This window comes from Brachyistius frenatus, unplaced genomic scaffold (assembly GCF_029030835.1).
Source record: "Brachyistius frenatus isolate BFR_SWC_R1_liver_20210118 unplaced genomic scaffold, ASM2903083v1 Contig_76, whole genome shotgun sequence".
NCBI lineage: Eukaryota > Metazoa > Chordata > Actinopteri > Embiotocidae > Brachyistius > Brachyistius frenatus.
This window is the reverse complement of record NW_027210675.1, coordinates 1,660,001-1,678,401: the sequence shown is the minus strand read 5'-3', so window position 1 is coordinate 1,678,401 and position 18,401 is coordinate 1,660,001. Positions and strand designations below refer to the sequence as shown.

The window sequence follows — 18,401 nt, the reverse complement described above, 5'->3', positions numbered from 1 at the left end:
TCCTTTATAATTATTTTAAAAATAATTAATTTGCTAAAATCAAAATGTACACTAATTTCCTTGATATTAAGGCGATGTTTCAGATTCTTTGTTTCGTCTTTTTCTTCAAAACTTCGAAACATTCAGTTAATCATGATGTATGACGAGAAAGTCTTCACATATAAGCCGATTAATTTTCTGTCAGTGGCCTAATTGTTTCAGCTTTAATATCAAAAAACAAATATCTTACTTTAGCATTACACATATACATTCACTGATATAGCACACATTTGAAAACCAATGTGCAATTAAATGCCTAAAAACATTTGTTGATTTTTGTCAATGTTTTTGAATAATCAGTTAAATTTTTGTCTATAAATTCAACTGCCCATCACAATCTCCCAAAGCTCAAAAATACATATAAGCAAAACCATAGGTCTGCAGTATATAATGATATAAAATACACAAAAGACGATCAATTAAATATGAAAATAGTTGCAGATTCATATTGTGGTGATCGGCTAATTGTTTCAGGTTGGAGATTCCTCTGATCAACAACTGCATGATGCGCTTCAGTGCTGTTGGAAAACTTAGATGTCCAGGTTTTCATTGTATTCATGCGGAAATTCCAAGTGGGTCACTAGTATTGAGTCTCTCTATAAAATCTGCTGCCACAATAAGAAAGAAAAAAAAGAACGGGAGAAGGAATGAAGCAGAGCAGAGGTAACTGAGAGAGAAACTCCCTGACTCACTCTTTCAAATGTACACAGCCATGTGCCCAGATTGAAAAAAAAAAAAAAAACAGCAGTCATGCCTGTTGTAAGACCACAAATGATGCAAAAGGACAGCAAAGCCGTCAAGCCACGTCAATCAAACGGGCTGTTGTGCGTGTGTGTGTGTGTGTGTGTGTGTGTGTGTGTGTGTGTGTGTGTGTGTGTGTGTGTGTGTGTGTGTGTGTGTGTGTGTGTGTGTGTGTGTGTGTGTGTGTGTGTGTGTGTGTGTGTGTGATGAGCATTTATGGCTGTGATGTGTGTGGGGGTGGGTGTCTATTAACATTTGATTCCCAGGTGCCATGATCTGAAAGGGTTTTGTGGTAGAAACGGAAAAAGGCATGATACTGAATAATGGAGGAGGAGAATGGGAGAACACCTTGACCACACACACACACACACACACACACACACACACACACACACACACACACACACACACACACACACACACTGGGCCGGGGTCGGCCATCATACACACCTTGTTAGGGAGAAGCTGGGGTCCTCCATTATTCACAGGCACATGCTCCCCTCATACTGCTCGCTCCCTCTCTTTGTCGAGGAGATGGAGTGAGTTGAACATGGACACAGAGCACAGGTAAAAAAAATAAAATAATGGACCAAGAAAAAGAGGTGAGGAGAGCCCAAAACAATAGTGAACGAGAAAGAGGGAGATGGTCTGAGATAAAACGTGATATGAGTGAAAAAGGGAGAGTGAGTACCAAGTCTTGTGATACGCGTTGAACTCGTTTTCAATTATCATTGATGTGAAGATGTGCAAGCAGGCCAATGACCGATGTAATTGCCGTCAAGTAGAAATACAATCACAATACTTTTCCAAGCAAAAAAAAAAAAAATCCTCGCTCCTCAGTGTGCCACCTTTGCATTTGTTGTTTCCAAAATAGAAGCACTTCAGATGACGGAGGTTCCCGGAAGCATGTGTCACACACATCATTCAAAGCGCCGCACCTCAACATGGCTGGTCTTATGGCCTCAGGAAGGATGGATTAATGGAGGGAGGGAGGAGGTCTGAACAAGTGACAAGCCAATGGACACCCTGGCAGTGTGTCAAGAAGGAGCGGAAGGGCCGTTGCCAAGGGTGACAGCCAGAAGTCACACGGCGCTACACCACTTCCCAGCGGTGCTTTTCCACCGTCTTGATACAGACGCTCGCCTTTGTTCTTGTGAATGGCTGATACTGAGTGGTGCTTCCTCACCTCAAGTTTTCTATTTGCATGTATGAATGAACATTAAACGGCCTATATTTTTCAATCCTGCACACCTTTGGGGAGTAAAATGTTACTCTTATTGAACTACTTCTTTACTTGTCATAACTTCACTTTGACTTGCTCCGTTTTCTTCCATCTCTTGTGTTTCCCACCTCAACCCTCTTCAAACTGCACCCCTCTCTCTTCCTCTGTTTGGCAAACAACAACAAAATGTCGAAATACTGAAAACCTGAGTGATGTTGACATAAATGAAGTTCCCCGTCTCTTCTTTCAGTGAAGCAGATTTAATAGCTGCTGTGCTACATGGAAGATCTGAGAAGTCGTTCTCCTCGCAGTCCCCCTCTCAGCTCCAGATTCCTGTCACTGATGATGGTCCAGGAGGTGGATAGAAACCTAGCTTTGCTATGTGGCTCATGGAGCACCAACATCTTATATTTTTTTTAAAATCATTATCAAAGTTATTACGCTGATGAGTGGTTTTAGAAGTTTTGCAAAGTATGTTGTTTGCATCAAAATTGCCTTGGAGCTAATGGTTAGTTACCGTGCATGTTTTTAACAGGGGGAAATATGTTGCTGACTATGCCACTAAATACTTGAAGATGCAGATGTCAGATAAAGATATGGTAAAGAGTACTTCAGTGATTCATATTGCCCCGCCATAACACTGGGCCACTCGAGACAGATTTAAACAAGGACAGTCAAAAATCAAAGCAGCACAGGCCAAAGTTTCCCAGTAAAGCAGTATGGTTGACCAATAAATAAATAGATACACTTTTCAGCATGCTGTTCAATCACAGCTTTCATAATACTAAACTCCACAATTTCTTGGCCTGGCTCCACCCACCTATTGCTCACTGCATCAGTGTTGTCTGTGATTTTAATCTGGAAACTCCTGCTCACACAAACATTCACTCAGCCCCTCTGAAGGACGGACCAATCAACGACCAGTGAGGGTAATTAAGTGTGATGATGTTGAGGTGAAGTGTTTGTTCTAATATGTTGCCCAACAATGGTGGCAGTCGTAGAGTGAGATGAAGCATACAAACAGTTATGGCAGAAGAGAACAAATATTGAAGCCAGAGGAAAAACAATGCCAAAATTTGTTTTTAAGTCTGCAACGGTCATTGAGCAACATGGCGTTGCACTCCGCTCACTTTGGAGGAGGATCTCTGTTGTTTACAGCTCGATGAGTCTGAGCTCACAACATATGAATGATTGGTTAAAGGCTGCTCCAAAAGTTGTACAAATTAACCCGAGGTCTACACCTCAGGATGCAACAACTTGAAACAATCCTCAATGCAGCGTGTCCAGACCCTTATAATAATGCAGTAAATTTGGGCCTGGTAATACCAGGGAACCAATTTCTATCACTGACTGCTTTGTATCAAAAAATGTCCAGTCTCCAAGCTCAAATCAAGCCCGCCCAAGTAATTTCATTTGGGTGATTTTCCTTAAATTTGACTTAATTTTAATTTAATCTGAATTTTGAGTCGAAGGCTGCTCCCCAGGCCTCATAGTATAGTAACTCTGACTTTGGTAGAGTGTACCTTTAAATTCATCTATTTAAAGTTGTCTGACAATCTTTTGACCCTCTGTGGATTCATTGGAATGGCCACAAAATGGTGCTGCTCGTGTTGAAGTTTCATGTCAACAAAAAGACACTTATCAACCGGCATTAACATGTGAGTGAGTAGGCAGCCCAGAAATATGTCAAATTCAACGCACCCTTGAACCACTGTAAATCTGATTATCAATCCAGTATTGTGAGTATTATAACAGACAATGTTTTCTGTGTGTGGATGTAGATATCAAACAAGTGTTTGGCAGCTTGGATAGTGAAAAAAGCAAAAAAACACCAGCAATAAGCAAGATGTTTTCTGTCAGGATGTCAGTGTAATTGACATGTCCAGCTGCCTTCATTTTGAGAGAAAAATCCAATTTCATCATGATTATGTCAGACATATTTCAAATCTGTACAACCCATCTAAATTATATCCAGCATATTTAGTGTCAAGTGGGAAGGAAGCCCTCTGGCTAAAGAACAATAAGATCACATTAGGAGAAAACGTCGTTATTTATATCTAAGACAAAGGACATTCATGCATCTGATTCATGCCTGTTGAGATGTTTCATCTCCACGGTAACAGTGGCCAGGTGAAATGTTCCAGAAAGGGAAGCATGCATGTCAAGAAAATGGTGGTACCTTGAGATTACAGCATAAACAACAAACAGACAAATCGGTGCTCTCGATCTGTGCATTTTTTTTAAATGTGTTTTGTGTGGTGGAAAGGTAACCACTGTACTGCTGAGACTGTTAGCATTGTTAGCATAGCCCCTGCTCTCAGTGAGGATCTCCCTGTGACATCAGCACCCAGGCAGCCTGTGATAGATGTTAGATACGGGCGAGCTGACCTCGTCCCCGGAGTGAAACATGAGCGAGGTGTATGTTTCGGACACCTATGAGATGAGGACTGATAAAGACGCGAGGCGTCATGGCAGCACATGGGGGCCACTGATGAATCAGTGACGTTTTTTTTTTTTTCCTTTCTTTCTTTTTTCCTGCTTTTCCGTCCACCTCCGTCCTCCAGCCCTAATTAACACCTCAAGCCAGGACGCGGCATCCAGCAGCAGCAAGCAGCAGACCACAGGAGTGACTCATCAGTAAAAACCACCACTGTATCTTTTATCTTGATCTCTATCGCCATCACTCATCGGCTTCTCCCCTCACATAGGTTATCGCAAGAGACCTACTCAAGCAAGGAGGGGGGGAAGAGAGGGGGGAGGAGCGCTGTCTCTCCAGAGTAGTGTAAAACGGACAACCTGGTAGTGTCTTTTGTCTTAAAAGTAAAAAGTTCTTTGAAACATCTGTTAGGTGAAAAAAAATGTAAATAATTTTCTTGCAGTTCTTGATACGTGATGATGCATAGATGTTTAATTTCTGACCAAAGATGATCTCTTTCCACAGGCCAAATTATATTTTTTTTCATCAGCTGGAAAACTGTTTTGTCATCCAAAGGCAACTGGACTTTTTTTTGAGTTTCTTGAAGACGTTTCTCCTTTCAGCTTCTTATTGAAAAACTCTTTCAACTGTGAGGTGAAATATCTTCAAGAAAGTAAAAAAAATAAAGTCCAGTTGCCTTTGATTAACACACAGTTTTACTATGACCTGGAAGACTAAGAACCTTCAAAGACAAAACTCCTCCAAAGTAGAGCCATCAGAGCTTACTGTCCCTATGCTGGGAACCAAGCCCCATTGTGTAGTTACTTTTGTGAGTCAGTACTTTTGAAGCTACTGTGTATATCTCGATCTCCAAATTTCTATCTTTGACATCCCCTAGAGGTAGAATCAAAAAAGGAACTGTGGCAAGAAAGCAATATAAGCGCTGCTTTGCTTTTGTTGTGAATATATTTACAGTAGATTCAGTAAGTACTCAGACTGCTACAATTTTTGCACATTTTGTCATGTTGTAGATTTGATTTTTGATACATTTGATAGACACATCATGATGCTGCCACCACCATGCATTGACCATAAGGATGGACAGGTGATGATTTGTGTCCGAGGTTTAACAGACAGTGCTTGGAGCTCTGCCCAGAGTTCATATTTAGTTTAATCAAACCAAAAAATCTTTAAAGACTCCCAACGGTTTCAAACTAGATCCATTCCACAATTATTAAGGCCTCTAAAGACAACAATCAAAGCTTTAGAAATGGTTTTATACTTTTGCCCCGAATCTGAACACTGCAGTTTTTGCATAAAGGTTCATAGAGAGTTGTTTGGACTCCACGGCTTGGTTTTTGTCCCGGTATGCAGCGTGCATTGTGGGGGTTTATTTACACCGGTGTGTGCCCTTCAAAATTAGGTTTGCCACAGGTGAACTCCATTCACGTAATCAACACATCTTAAGGGCAATTCAAACAAACAGGATGCATGACTTTTGGACAAATTTGGATATTCATTTTAATCACGATGTTCCAAACGCATTAATGAGTCATAATTTCATCTAGCAGATTTTTTTTTAACTGTGCAGGTCATTATAATGACATAAAGCAACAGGCAGCAAACAACTAATGGACACGGTCTATATGTAGTGCGAGCCGGCATCCGCTAATAGTACGTGGTATCATTTATGCTAAATGTAGAACGCTAATTACACAAGTGGATATCACCAGAAGTCAGATGATCACCACAACACCCAAGTGCAGAAAACCTCTTTAAGAAGTTTCCTAAACATGCATGAAAAGCTTCATACAAGAAACTGCAATTAGATTTATTTGAGGAAGAGGAATACATCGACCCCTCACACATGTAAGCAGTTGTACGTGATTGCGGGTTGCACTTGCTGGAAGATGTTACAACTCATTTCAGGATAGTATTTCCTGTTTATCACCAATTCAGAAAAAGAAAACAAGAGCTCCAAGCTCTGCATGTCCGGTGTGTGTTTTTCTCTCGAACCAAAGTTTGTTTAGGGCTGACACTGAAGAGCACCACAACGTGGTTTGCTTTATCCTAAAAATATCAAGCACCATCGTCATATTCTTTTGTTATGATAACCTCCTTATCACCTCAAATGAATGACAGACAGTAACAGTGCTTTAGGCCAGGAGGGAGTGGGAACCGACCAACTCTCCTCCACCTACACATCCAGTGTGGGAATGGCTTTCCAGGCAGCCCCGATGGAGCTCTTCTCTGGAGAGCTGACAAGAGCCTACGAGAGCGGAGGAGACCCTGCTGCTCGTCCGCCAAACACCGTCTACCTCTTGCTCTAACTCGCAATTCCAACTGAAGACTGTTCAGAGTGGGGGAGGATCATTTCCATGAAATAAAATGAGGATATGAAAGCAGAGAGAGGGAGACAGAGAGAGAGAGAGAGAGAGACAGAGAGTGAGGGCTGTGTGCAAAGGAGAAGGGAGTCACCCCCTCCCGCCCCGAGACACACACTCCACTCCCCACTACTCAGTGCTGAAAATAATTCCTTTGCAGTGAAGACTTAATTCTCATTCCGTGTTCGTGTCCCTGATCCCGTATTGTCTATTCTGGTCATGTGGTCCCCCCCCTGCCTTACTGCTGTCCACGGTGACAGCTGTGTGTGTGTGTGTGTGTGTGTGTGTGTGTGTGTGTGTGTGTGTGTGTGTGTGTGTGTGTGTGTGTGTGTGTGTGTGTGTGTGTGTGTGCGTGTGTGTGTGTGTGTGCGTGTGCACGTGTGTGTGTGTGTGTGTGTGTGTGTGTGCGTGCGTGTGTGTGTGCGTGTGCACGTGTGTGTGTGTGTGTGTGTGTGTGTGTGTGTGTGTGTGTTTGAGAGAGAGAGAGAGAGAGAGAGAGAGAGAGAGAGAGAGAGAGAGAGAGAGAGAGAGAGAGAGAGAGAGAGAGAGAGAGAAAGAGCAAGCGAGAGAAGGGTCATTCTGTGTTTTAACTACTGCTACAGTACGAGCCCCACCCATAAGAAAGATTAATCCTCGTCAGACCACCAAATATAGAGCTCAGATATTTGTAGAGGCTAAATAACCGTGTGCACACACACACACACACACACACACACACACACACACACACACACACACACACACACACACACACACACACACACACACACACACACACACCATCCAGGTGCTTGATTCTTCTCTAACAATGCTACCATTTTGTCTCTATGGCCCCTTAGGATTACAATACTGTTAACATTTCCAGTTTTACAGCCTGTTAAAAGCCAAAACAATTATGATGTAAGCAACAACCACAAAAGTCTGAGCAAAATACAAAGAAATCCCTCAGATTTGGCTGGGAGATGTTCTAAAAATACAGGAATCAGATGAGAAATAAGAAACAGGAACAAGAGTATGCCCAGTTTTTTTGTGCTTTTTTTTCCTTCCTATTTAGCGCTTCTGTTCCAAGTGTATCCCTCTCAAACTAGCATATTGTTGAACAGATGCCCACATATCGTTGCAAGGGATCACCCCACTAGCAGCTCAGAGATGATTCAACTACACGCAGACACAGGGAGTTGGGTCAAAGCAGGAAAAAGGAGGAATAAAAAATAAAAAAACACGCTGGTGGGAAGACACGCGCCCGGGGCTCACCGATTCCCATCCAAACCACGTATCTTTATATCACCAGTGAACCGAATGTGAACATTTATTTGGTGTTTTTGTTATCCTGTCATGATGTTAGCTTTGTCGGGATATTACGTTTGGCTGTCTCAGCGTCAACAGAGTGGGAAACCGGGAGGAATAATAATGTTGTGATGCTAATGGGAGCAGAGACAGACTGGTGGCCAGGAGGGAGTCAGCGATGACTTTTTTAGAGTCTGCTTTGTAGTTTCGTGGTGTATTTTTGTCTTTCCCTCTGGATAACTGGCCAAACGTCACATTACAAACGCTGCAGTTGCGTTCAAGAACATTTTCCAGGTTGCTTTGTTGTTTTTTTTCCCCTTCACACCTTTAGAGTGACAAATTGCCCTGTACAGTAGAGCTGGTTGATGTTAACTGCACTGTTGACCTCAGAGGGGTGTAAACAGTTATTTCCATCCTTCCTTCCGACGTAATGCTGCAATTCTCTTATCTCAAGACAGAGAGCAGCTTAAATGAGAGGGTGCCACACTAGGACTGGGAAATAAGGCTTTTGTTAATATCATAATATATACTATTTTGGTCCTACAACAATATCCTGTATATCCTCCATACATCCGCATACATTCAGCAGCTATTTTTAGGTGGTTGCATTAGGAGACAGGCTGATCCCAGCTTTGAACATTGGATGAGAGACAGGGTACATCCTGGATAGGTCACCAGTCAGTCGCAGGGCTGACACATAGAGACAGACAACTGCTCACACTCACCTTCACACCCACGGGCAATTTAGAGTCTCCCTAACCTACATGTCCGTGGACTGTAAGAGGACGCCAGATCACCCGGAGAAACCAAACACATGTTCAGGGAAAACATGCAAAGCCCAACGAGAACCAAGAACCGTTTTCCTGCACGGCAACAGTGCAACACCACAGAACCAATAGGCCCCCTTGTATATCATGATATGCAAAATTACATATTAAAATAACTTCACTTAAATATACTGGATGTGCATTATTAAACATAAAATATATTTCACTCGTAAAACTTCCTGTATTCATTCTGTCTAGTTGCAGTTTGCATTGACTTTGGAAAGCTGAAGCAAAAGCGTGTATTAAAAAAAAAAAAATAAATCCTGTTTTCAGTAAAATTACAATGCAATTTAATTTAAAGTTGTTAAACAATGATACAAAATAATCTCCCAGCCCTTGTTTGTGTTGTATTTGCAGGCTCTGAAGACAACCAGGGCACGATCCCTCAACATCTTCCCACTAGCGAAAAAGGCTATTTTTTTTTTGCTAGTTGCGATGCACAATCAAGGTAGCATTGCCAACAAAAAAAAAAAAGCTTTTTTTTTTTTTTTTTTTGATTACTTAAAAATTCTACAGTGTAAACCTTGACTTATTTATGAAGTACTTTTCAATAACAACAACACTCCATGATACATCACTTCTACATAACAGATCAGACTGCATTAAGACTTGCTGCATTTAACATCTGCAGCATGACAAATACCTTTTACCAAATAGAAGGGCTTTCACTCTGCCATTAATACTCCTTATAACATACAGCATGCAACATGCACGGTGAACAAGTTGAGCAAAGGTATTCTGACACATGCAGTCCACTACACGACATATCTGCAATACTAAATGTTGCAGTTTAATGATGTAGAATATTAGTGACGGTAGCTTTTTTTTTTTTTTTAATACTTGATTTGCATTAACAGTAGTTTCGAGTCACTCAGGAAGAGACAGCGAGAAGAGTCTGCTTCATAAGCTGGCAGCCACCCACCGCATGTGGTGACAAGATGACCGCGTCTCTTGGTTTTGGTCAAGGTACTCTGGCACGCTAGTTTGCCTCTCGCTGACTTGACTCCCGGTTCTCTAGTGAGCCTCTTTAGCGCCTGAGCTGTTAAGGTGAGCCTGGGACAAACTCCAGAGATTAAATTATGTGGAAAAGAAGATTAAATAGTTATTATCCCATCTGCAGCTAGACAAGTACACACACACACACACACACACACACACACACACACACAAGCAGGTACGTATACATGTTCGCAAACTCGTGAGCACGCACACACGCGGACGGTCAAAAGACACAGGGATTTTCGATGGAGGTACATATTTCGTCTGTGGCTGCAGATATTTTTGAGGGACCGTTGTACGCGGATTATTTAAATAACCATTATCATCATGTGTTTTGTTGAAAAGCAGATACAATACTTGTATGTTCAAAAGATTATGCTGTTTTCCTTGGAAAAAACTTTCCGCTGCTCACTTTCTAGGACAACCCTTCATGTTTTTAACACACCACTGAAAGGCAGACCATACATGATTAAGAAATGGACCACCACCCTGCCAAAATAAAAGCTTCCACCCAGCTTCCACTTAATTCTAAGTCACAGAATTAGTTCTACTTAACAGAGGGATTGAGAGAGTGATCTAAATGTGGTTGTTTTGGGAAGCTTGCCTGCCGTCAATTCATGTCTTTCTGATAGACATGTAAGTTTGGAGAGCTGCCCACACGTCCCTGAGCCTCTCGGTTGTTACAACCGAGGGAGATAGAAAAAGCAAAAAAACCTAAAAAAAAAAAATGGAAGAGAGAGAAGAGAGAGAGAGAGAGAGAGAGAGAGAGAGAGAGAGAGAGAGAGAGAGAGAGAAGAGAGAGAGGGAGAAAGAGAGAGAGAGAGAGAGAGAAGAGAGAGAGAGAGAGAGAGAGAGAGAGAGAGAGAGAGAAAGAGAGAGAGAGCTTTCCTGCCCTGGCTGCTCATCGGAAGCTCGGTGCCGAGTGTGTGTCCAAGTCTCTTTGAGGAAGGGCTGGAGCTAACCCACACACTCTCAGCAGCCAGCATCAATGGAGCTTTCTATGGCTATGAATCAAGACACACATCCAAGAGCATCCGTGGCCTATGTATGGAGCGCTGCTGTGTAATAATACTGTATGGTCCCACACATACATACTGGCTTTATACAGATTAGAAGCCACTGAATGGCTTTTGCAGGTCTCTTTTTCTCTCTCTCTCTCTCTCTCTCTCTCTCTCTCTCTCTCTCTCTCTCTCTCTCTCTCTCTCTCCTCTCTCTCTCTCTCTCTCTCTCTCTCTCTCTCTCTCTCTCTGTGTGATCATGGGAGGTATGCATACAGTAGCTATATTTGGGGCTGGGGGGGATTTGCAAAGCTGTGTTTTCCAGCCAGAGCTCAGTATTAGTGCACAAAGACAAAGAGCAAAGCAGAGTCACATGCATTTGCACATACTGCACATGCGAAGGGCACATACACTTCACACATACAGATCATGCATGTGGAAAAAAAAAAAGAAACAAACATTTAGAGAGGGTTTTTGTGGAAAATCTTGCTGTCAAGGTCAAAATATTTATTGTGTGAAACCCCTAACACGCTTTTTTTTTTATGGTAATATATTGTAAATTCATATTGTATATCATGCTTAGTCTGACCACTTAACTAGCATCTGCGCAAGAAAGTAAGTAAAAAATAATGTGTTTGTCTTTTTCCTGTGACAAACTTGAGGCCATAATTCACCACCTCTTCATTTACTACTGCATCTCTGCATAAACACACAATTACACATGCATCAAGCAATGCAGGCACACATATTTATACAAAGTGAGTGAGTGTGTAGCTGAATGCTCAGACCCTGAGGCGGGCCGAGGGAGAGAGGCACAGGACAATTAAAACTAAACTGGAAGAAACACTGACAGCTAGAAAGTGTCCACAGAACACTCATGCATTAAAATACACGAGCGCTTCAACACAGGTAGGAGGGGAAAGAGACAATACGAACAAGCACAACACGATAGGTTGAGCACAGCGTGAGAAGCTTTCATCCACTCCTAACAAAGCTCACATTTTCAGTGTGACATATTTGACAAGTGACGGCACGTTCACTCCAATTATCCTGCTTCACGTTTCCTATTTCCCACAAATAAACCCCACCTCTTCTGCAACCATTCCACGAAATACATGCATTATCTCACACACACACACACACACACACACACACACACACACACACACACACACACACACACACACACACACACACACACACACACACACACACACACACACACACACACACACACACACACACACACACACACACACACACACACACACGTCAACCTCCCCTGCGCTGTGCCCAGGGTCTAAACAGAGATGTCCCCTGGGCTCTGTCACCTGTCTAGAGGGATGTGGGGCTAAGTGATGGAGGAGAGTGAGCCAAGTCTCATCTGCTCCCCGGTGACTGAATGCAGGAGTGGACGGCTGACCTTTGACCCTGGCAGGATGGGGAGAGTTAGCACTGCTCCAGACCCCATTAGCATTCTGTTCACACAGGACCCGTACCACAGCAGACTCACGGAACGAACACCGTGGATACACAAGACTGAGGAGTGGCAACAAGGTTTGCAGTTTAAGAGAGATTCAGTCAACCTGAATATTCTGAGCTTTGCTTCTTCACGGCAGCACAGCAGGGGAGTTCTCGCTGTCAAAATACATCATCTCACAAAAAATTCCCCCCAATGAGAAAATCGCACAGCGGTCTTTGTAGCCATGAGTAATCTTGCCAAGATGAGATTCTTAAAAGGCTATGGGTCAGGTAAAACATGGAAACTTAATGCCACCGTGCACCTTTTCCTCTCTGTTTGTTCCCCACTCCTTTGATGCTTTTTGTTTCCCCGACACTGCAAGCCCTCCTACTCCATATACACACACAAATACATCAAAAAGACAAATAAGCCTGTCGGTTGTGTCTCTGCGCGTCTCAACATCGGCATATGTATGCGGGAATTGTCAACACTGCACAGCGAGATCAAACTGGCAATCTGTCACTGCACTGGGGATACAGTTGGGGATTCAAGTGACTGATGACACATAGAGAAATTAACCTCCTCTGATGTGGCGTGGGCATTAATGTAGTGTTAAAAAAAAAAAAAAGGGATTGGTATACTCTGACCTCCAGTTTGTGACGAGCATAAGGCAAACAACCTCCTACATAAACAGAAACCGGTAGGGAAGCTTGTCTATTTCCTCTTTCAGCACCAAATCCTCATCAGCTGGTGACTATTTTCTCTCACATCACTCCAAATTCCTCATCATACGGTTATGTCAGCCCCCCCCCCCCCCCCCAAAAACGGCGCTGTAGATGGAAAAAAAAAGTGACTTGAGATGTGGTTCATCCTCCTCCACATCCCCGGGTGCATCCATCTCATGCAGTATTTACCGTGGTAGGGTCAGTACCGCACTGATTTGTGATTGACGCTGGATTTCAGCACCACGGACAGCGCTCTCCCTCTCTCCGGCGCGAGGAGAAGAAGAGGAGGAGGAGGAGGAGGAGGAGGGACGAGAAAGGAGACGAGTGGTTGTGGTGTTAGTGTTGTTGTTGGTGGGGGTTTCCCTGGCAGATTTCAGGAGAGGGTCTCTACACAGTCATTCCTCCATCGCTGCACACCGCCTACCACCTCCTCCGTACCGGATTTCCATACGGAGCAACACCGTATGTGTGTGAGATCACGGCTCTCATGAAATATTGATCGACTCTCAGCCTCACACAGGATGGACAGAGCGAGGAGGAGAGAGGGGAAGGGAGGGGGAGAGGAGAGGAGAGGAGAGGAGAGGAGAGGAGAGGAGAGGAGAGGAGAGGAGAGGAGAGGAGAGGAGAGGAGAGAGGGAGGGGGGGGGGTATTCCTTTGGACAGCCTTTATCATGCATCCACCCCACCACCACCTCCTTCCCTCCCTCCTTCCAAAAAAAAAAAAAAAAAAAAAAAAAATCTGTTTAATTTACTTTCCGATCATGACCACAGCCGCTGATTTCGCCTCGCGTTATGGTTGACGATCAGAAACATGACAAAGCAGGAGGTGAAACACACACACACGCACACGCGCGCGCACACACACACACACACACACACACACACACACACACACACACACACACACACACACACGGCAAAAAAAAAAAAAAAGAGGGCCGGCGGCGACCAGATCTAACACCAACCGCCGCCTCACAAGCCGCACGTTGCAACCAAAGCGCATAACGTTTCCAATATTGGTAAGTGAGAGACGCGCCGTCATCGCGGTTGCATTTAGAGGAATGTCAGGAGGATTCACCGGCTGGTGTTCAGCCGCACCAAGCCGAGCACGAGCCCTTATCATATGTCATGTAAACTTCTCGCCGTCATTCACAAAACAAGCCACATCCGACGTTTGCACACATTTTCGCACATCACCCACTGCTCTTAATAGGCCAGGGATGCGCTCATCATCACCACCACCACATCCACATCCACATCCACCACCACCACCACCATCCACCTTCAGCAACTGTCGTGAGCAACACTTCAAAAATCGCTGTGGTCAGCTGGGTGTCAATAATGTAATCTGTAGCCCGAGCATCTTTAGCAGCGACACAACACACGGTCAAGCTGTAATTTTCAGCGCTGACAAGCAGAGAGGGACATGAATTATTCAATACACATAAACTGAGCGCTTCTTTTTCAGCAGGGAAAACGACTCGACAAGAAAATGCAAAGGAGGGGACACAAAGCAATGCAGAGCCCGCATACGGGCGACCGCTCCAACCGCATAAGCACTGGATGTCATGTAGCGTGAACATTAAAGCAATACCGGTAAAAGAAAGAAAGAGAGAGAGAGAAAGAGCGGGGTTGGGAGGGGGGGTGTGGGGGGGGGGAGAGAGAGAAACGCCAGGCTTTAAATCAGCGTCGCCTCCAAGAGGCTGCAAAAAACCAGCGAGAGACAGCGAGCCGCCGCCGCCGCCACGCAAAAACCAGCCGACATGTATGAAGATCCAGGCGGCCAGGCGGCGGAAATGAATTCATGTAAATATGAGAGAAATATGAAGGAGCCGATGGGCACTTACCTGTCAGGACTCCGACCCGGATTTGGTGGTCGTGGTTCGTTAAAATCATCCCGTCTGACGCCATGTTCAGCAGCGCTGTCGCCCGCACCGAGAACTCACGGCAGGGCCCAGAGCCGATCGCATCGAACTTGGTGGGGAGAGGGAGGGGAGGAGGAGGAGGAGGAAGAGGAGGAAGAGATGGAGGAGGGCTGGGATACAGAAAAAAAAAAAAAAAAAAAACAGCCAGACGAGATGAGTAGAAAGCCGAGCGATCACCGGGACACCTACAGATAAACGGGCAGGATGCGGGGGCCGTTTAAACCGCACACATCACTCAGCTGGCCGCCTGCCACGGTAGTAGTGTGGATCCTAGATTAATTCTTATGGAGACCATTATTTCCTGAGAAAGCTTTCAGGGAGACAGACTAACAGTGTGTCTGTAGACAGTTTTTTTTGGTGTTTTTTTTCATGTCTTGCATCTGATGCCATTTTTGGAGCTGAAATTGTAGGTGCCTGCAGCTGAGGCCTCATGATTGACCTCTAACCTGATGAATAACAGTATCAGCCCTCCAATCTGAAAACCCCATGAAGCCCCCTCCCACACCGACCATTTCCTCCTTCCTAAAATGCTCCCGCGCTTTCAGGTTAAAGGAGCCCCTCAACAGAGCAAGGACAACACCCCAGAGATGTGTCGGCTGCGTCTCAATGCAGAGGCTTAAGAGAAGATCACAGTCTGACCTGTAAAAATGCAACTGCATCCCTGGGCAAAAAAAGCACCGCTGCTATTTATAGACTGGCTGCATGCTTCTGTGGTGTATAATTTCTCTTGTTTATTCTCATGGAAGAAAAAAAATGCCCATCCTCCAGCTTCTGTTTGGAATCTATCAATATACATAATTCATCAACACACATACATGAGCACAGTTACGTTGGCAAGAATTGGGGCAACTCTTCCAGCTTGACTGGCTCGCTTCAATAAGGGTCGCCGTGTCCGTGTCCAATGACCTATCCAAGAGAAATGACACAATTTCCACACTTTATATAGTGGCCCGTTCCCTTTTCCATTGTGTTACAGTTAGCAACAAGAGGTGTGCTGGCTAAGGACATGAAGTAGACCTTTAAGGCTAATCTGATGTCTTAACCTGACTCACTGGTTCTTATTTTTCCCCTGAAAGTTCCAGTACAAACTATATACTGCTGTCAATCATGTAATAATTAGGAGTTGGACCGTTATCCATATTTGTTTTTATAAATATCTGCCTAAAAGTTTCAGATGGCTGCATCTCAAGAACTGGACAGTCACTACTTACCCGACATGAACCTTTGCTGTAGGGTTTGTTATCTTTAACTTACTATATCTCAAGGACTAAACTTGGGCTGTAGGCTATAGTAGTCATTTTATTATAAGTAAAAACCTGCACACATTTAAAGGAACTTGTTTCATTCATTATGTATTATTTAATGTTTACATACACGTAAGAAATAAAATAAAACTATTCCTATCATCAATTACTCACAAGCACATTTTCAACCCCGTAGCAAAAAATAACTGTGGTGGTGAGAGTCAACATCGATGGAGCGCTTCGGAGAGAAGTTTTAAACACTTTTATGGAAAAGCTTCAATTCGAGCTAAATCCTGCACGAGTGCCGGCACAGCTATGTCATCCATGTTTGAAATTTGACTGTTGCGCAAATTACATGACCTAATATAATATAATATTTTTCACACATAGATGTCACACAACAGTAATGTAAAACCATTGACACAAAAACAAATAAAACATAAGAAATGTCCGCACCTCCTCTTGGCTCTGTATTCAGGCTTTAGAAACTCAAGCCAGTGAAGGTGACTTTAGGCCAATCACAGGTTTTCTCAGAGAGTGGGCCTTCCTGTTGGCTGTTCTACTAATGCACATGTACTTCCCTTGAGATATGAAGCCTGATTCAATGGCAGTACATCTTGGAGATAAAGCTGCTATGTCAGTACTGGCAACAACTGCCTACACTGCAAAGTGACTCAAACAAAGTAAGACAGACTCAACACTTCACTGAAATTAACGTGATAAAACGTGTTATTATTAGTGAAGTGTTTTAGAGGTGGAGAAAACTTATCGATTGCATCGGCCTGGTGATTTTCTTTTAAAAAAAAATTTTAGGCCATGGAGAAAGCTTCCTAATTGGGTTTTAAGGCTGGTTTTGTAAGTACATGTCGATCATTTTTGTCAAACTCTTGGCATTAAAGCAAATACGCTGTTCTCCCAAGATATCAAACATTTCCTAAAACACCACGCTGACAAACAGCTTGTCTGTGGTCTCTTTGGTTGAAAGTTTCAAGTCTGTTGTGTCTTTAAATCCGGAAACATGTAACCACACCTACAGGCATGTCACAGTGAGCCGACACACCGTGGAGCTCCCTCCTGCATCCTGCCACATAGTGAGAAGTTAAACCAATGAGTCTTGAGATGACCAATGAGAAAAAGATGATTTTCAGCTTCTGTTTTAGTTGCACTTTTTTTTAGAAAGCAACGATTCCTATTAAGAAATGATATTTGAATATGTTTGCAGGGGTGTCAAACATACGGCCCGCGGGCCGGATCTGGCCCGCCAGTGGGTCCAGATCGGCCCGCCGGATGACTTTGCTAAGTGTGAAAATTACAGAAAGACATAAATTGCATTTCTATAAGAATATGGAGGTTTATGAGTACAAACATTTTGTAATTTTTTTTAATCGATCCAGTAATTGCTTCAAAAACAGCGTAAATGCGACGTCTGCTCCGGAGGCAGAAGCGCTCGTTGCCACAGGCAGCAGCGCTCGCTGCTCACTTTGTGACGCGTTTGACGTCAAACGCGTCACAAAGCGAGGGGATCTGCAGAGGAGAGCCCAGGCAGATAAACAGCGGGCTGATGTCTGAGTTTTTGGTCTTTATGTTTCTAGTTTATTGTAGAAAGACCTTAAAATAGGGTTTATCAACTAAAAACCTTCACCAATGATTTAAACATAGAGAAATATTGTCGTTATGTATGCTATGATTTTACTGGTCTGGCCCACTTGAGATCAAAGTGGGCAGTATGTGGCCCCTTAACTAAAATGAGTTTGACACCCCTGGTTTAGAGACTTAAAAAGCCTGTCCTGCTATTTATAAAATAATTAATTCACCGGACTAAAACAAGTGGGGAGATCTTCCTCCCTGTAGCATGGCGTCACAACAGCGTCCACATCTGTCTGCTTGTCAATGATAGTGAGAGACTAGTGTTAAACAGGCCTTGTTAATGTGCACATACATTCACAGACACGCACTCCTTCATACAATGCAAACAGACACTCTCTCTCTCTCTCTCTCTCTCTCACACACACACACACACACACACACACACACACACACACACACACACACACACACACACACACACACACACACACACACACACACACACACACACACACACACTCCATGGTCCAGAGCTGGCAAGCTTT

The 18,401-nt window shown here is 43.6% G+C and overlaps 1 protein-coding gene across 5 annotated transcripts in view; it reads right to left on the bottom strand.

Moving 5' to 3' along the window:
• Positions 1-15,079, bottom strand: part of gphnb (gephyrin b) — a 96,347-nt gene extending 81,268 nt beyond the window's left edge. For 4 of the 5 annotated variants that reach the window (XM_069708580.1, XM_069708581.1, XM_069708582.1 and 1 more), the window contains exon 1: positions 14,948-15,079. In XM_069708580.1, coding sequence (XP_069564681.1) covers positions 14,948-15,011 — 64 coding nt within the window. In that variant the 5' untranslated portion in view covers positions 15,012-15,079. The remainder of the gene's footprint in view (positions 1-14,947) is intronic. The other variant, XM_069708584.1, reaches the window with a different exon arrangement.
• Between the last annotated feature and the right edge of the window lie 3,322 nt (positions 15,080-18,401).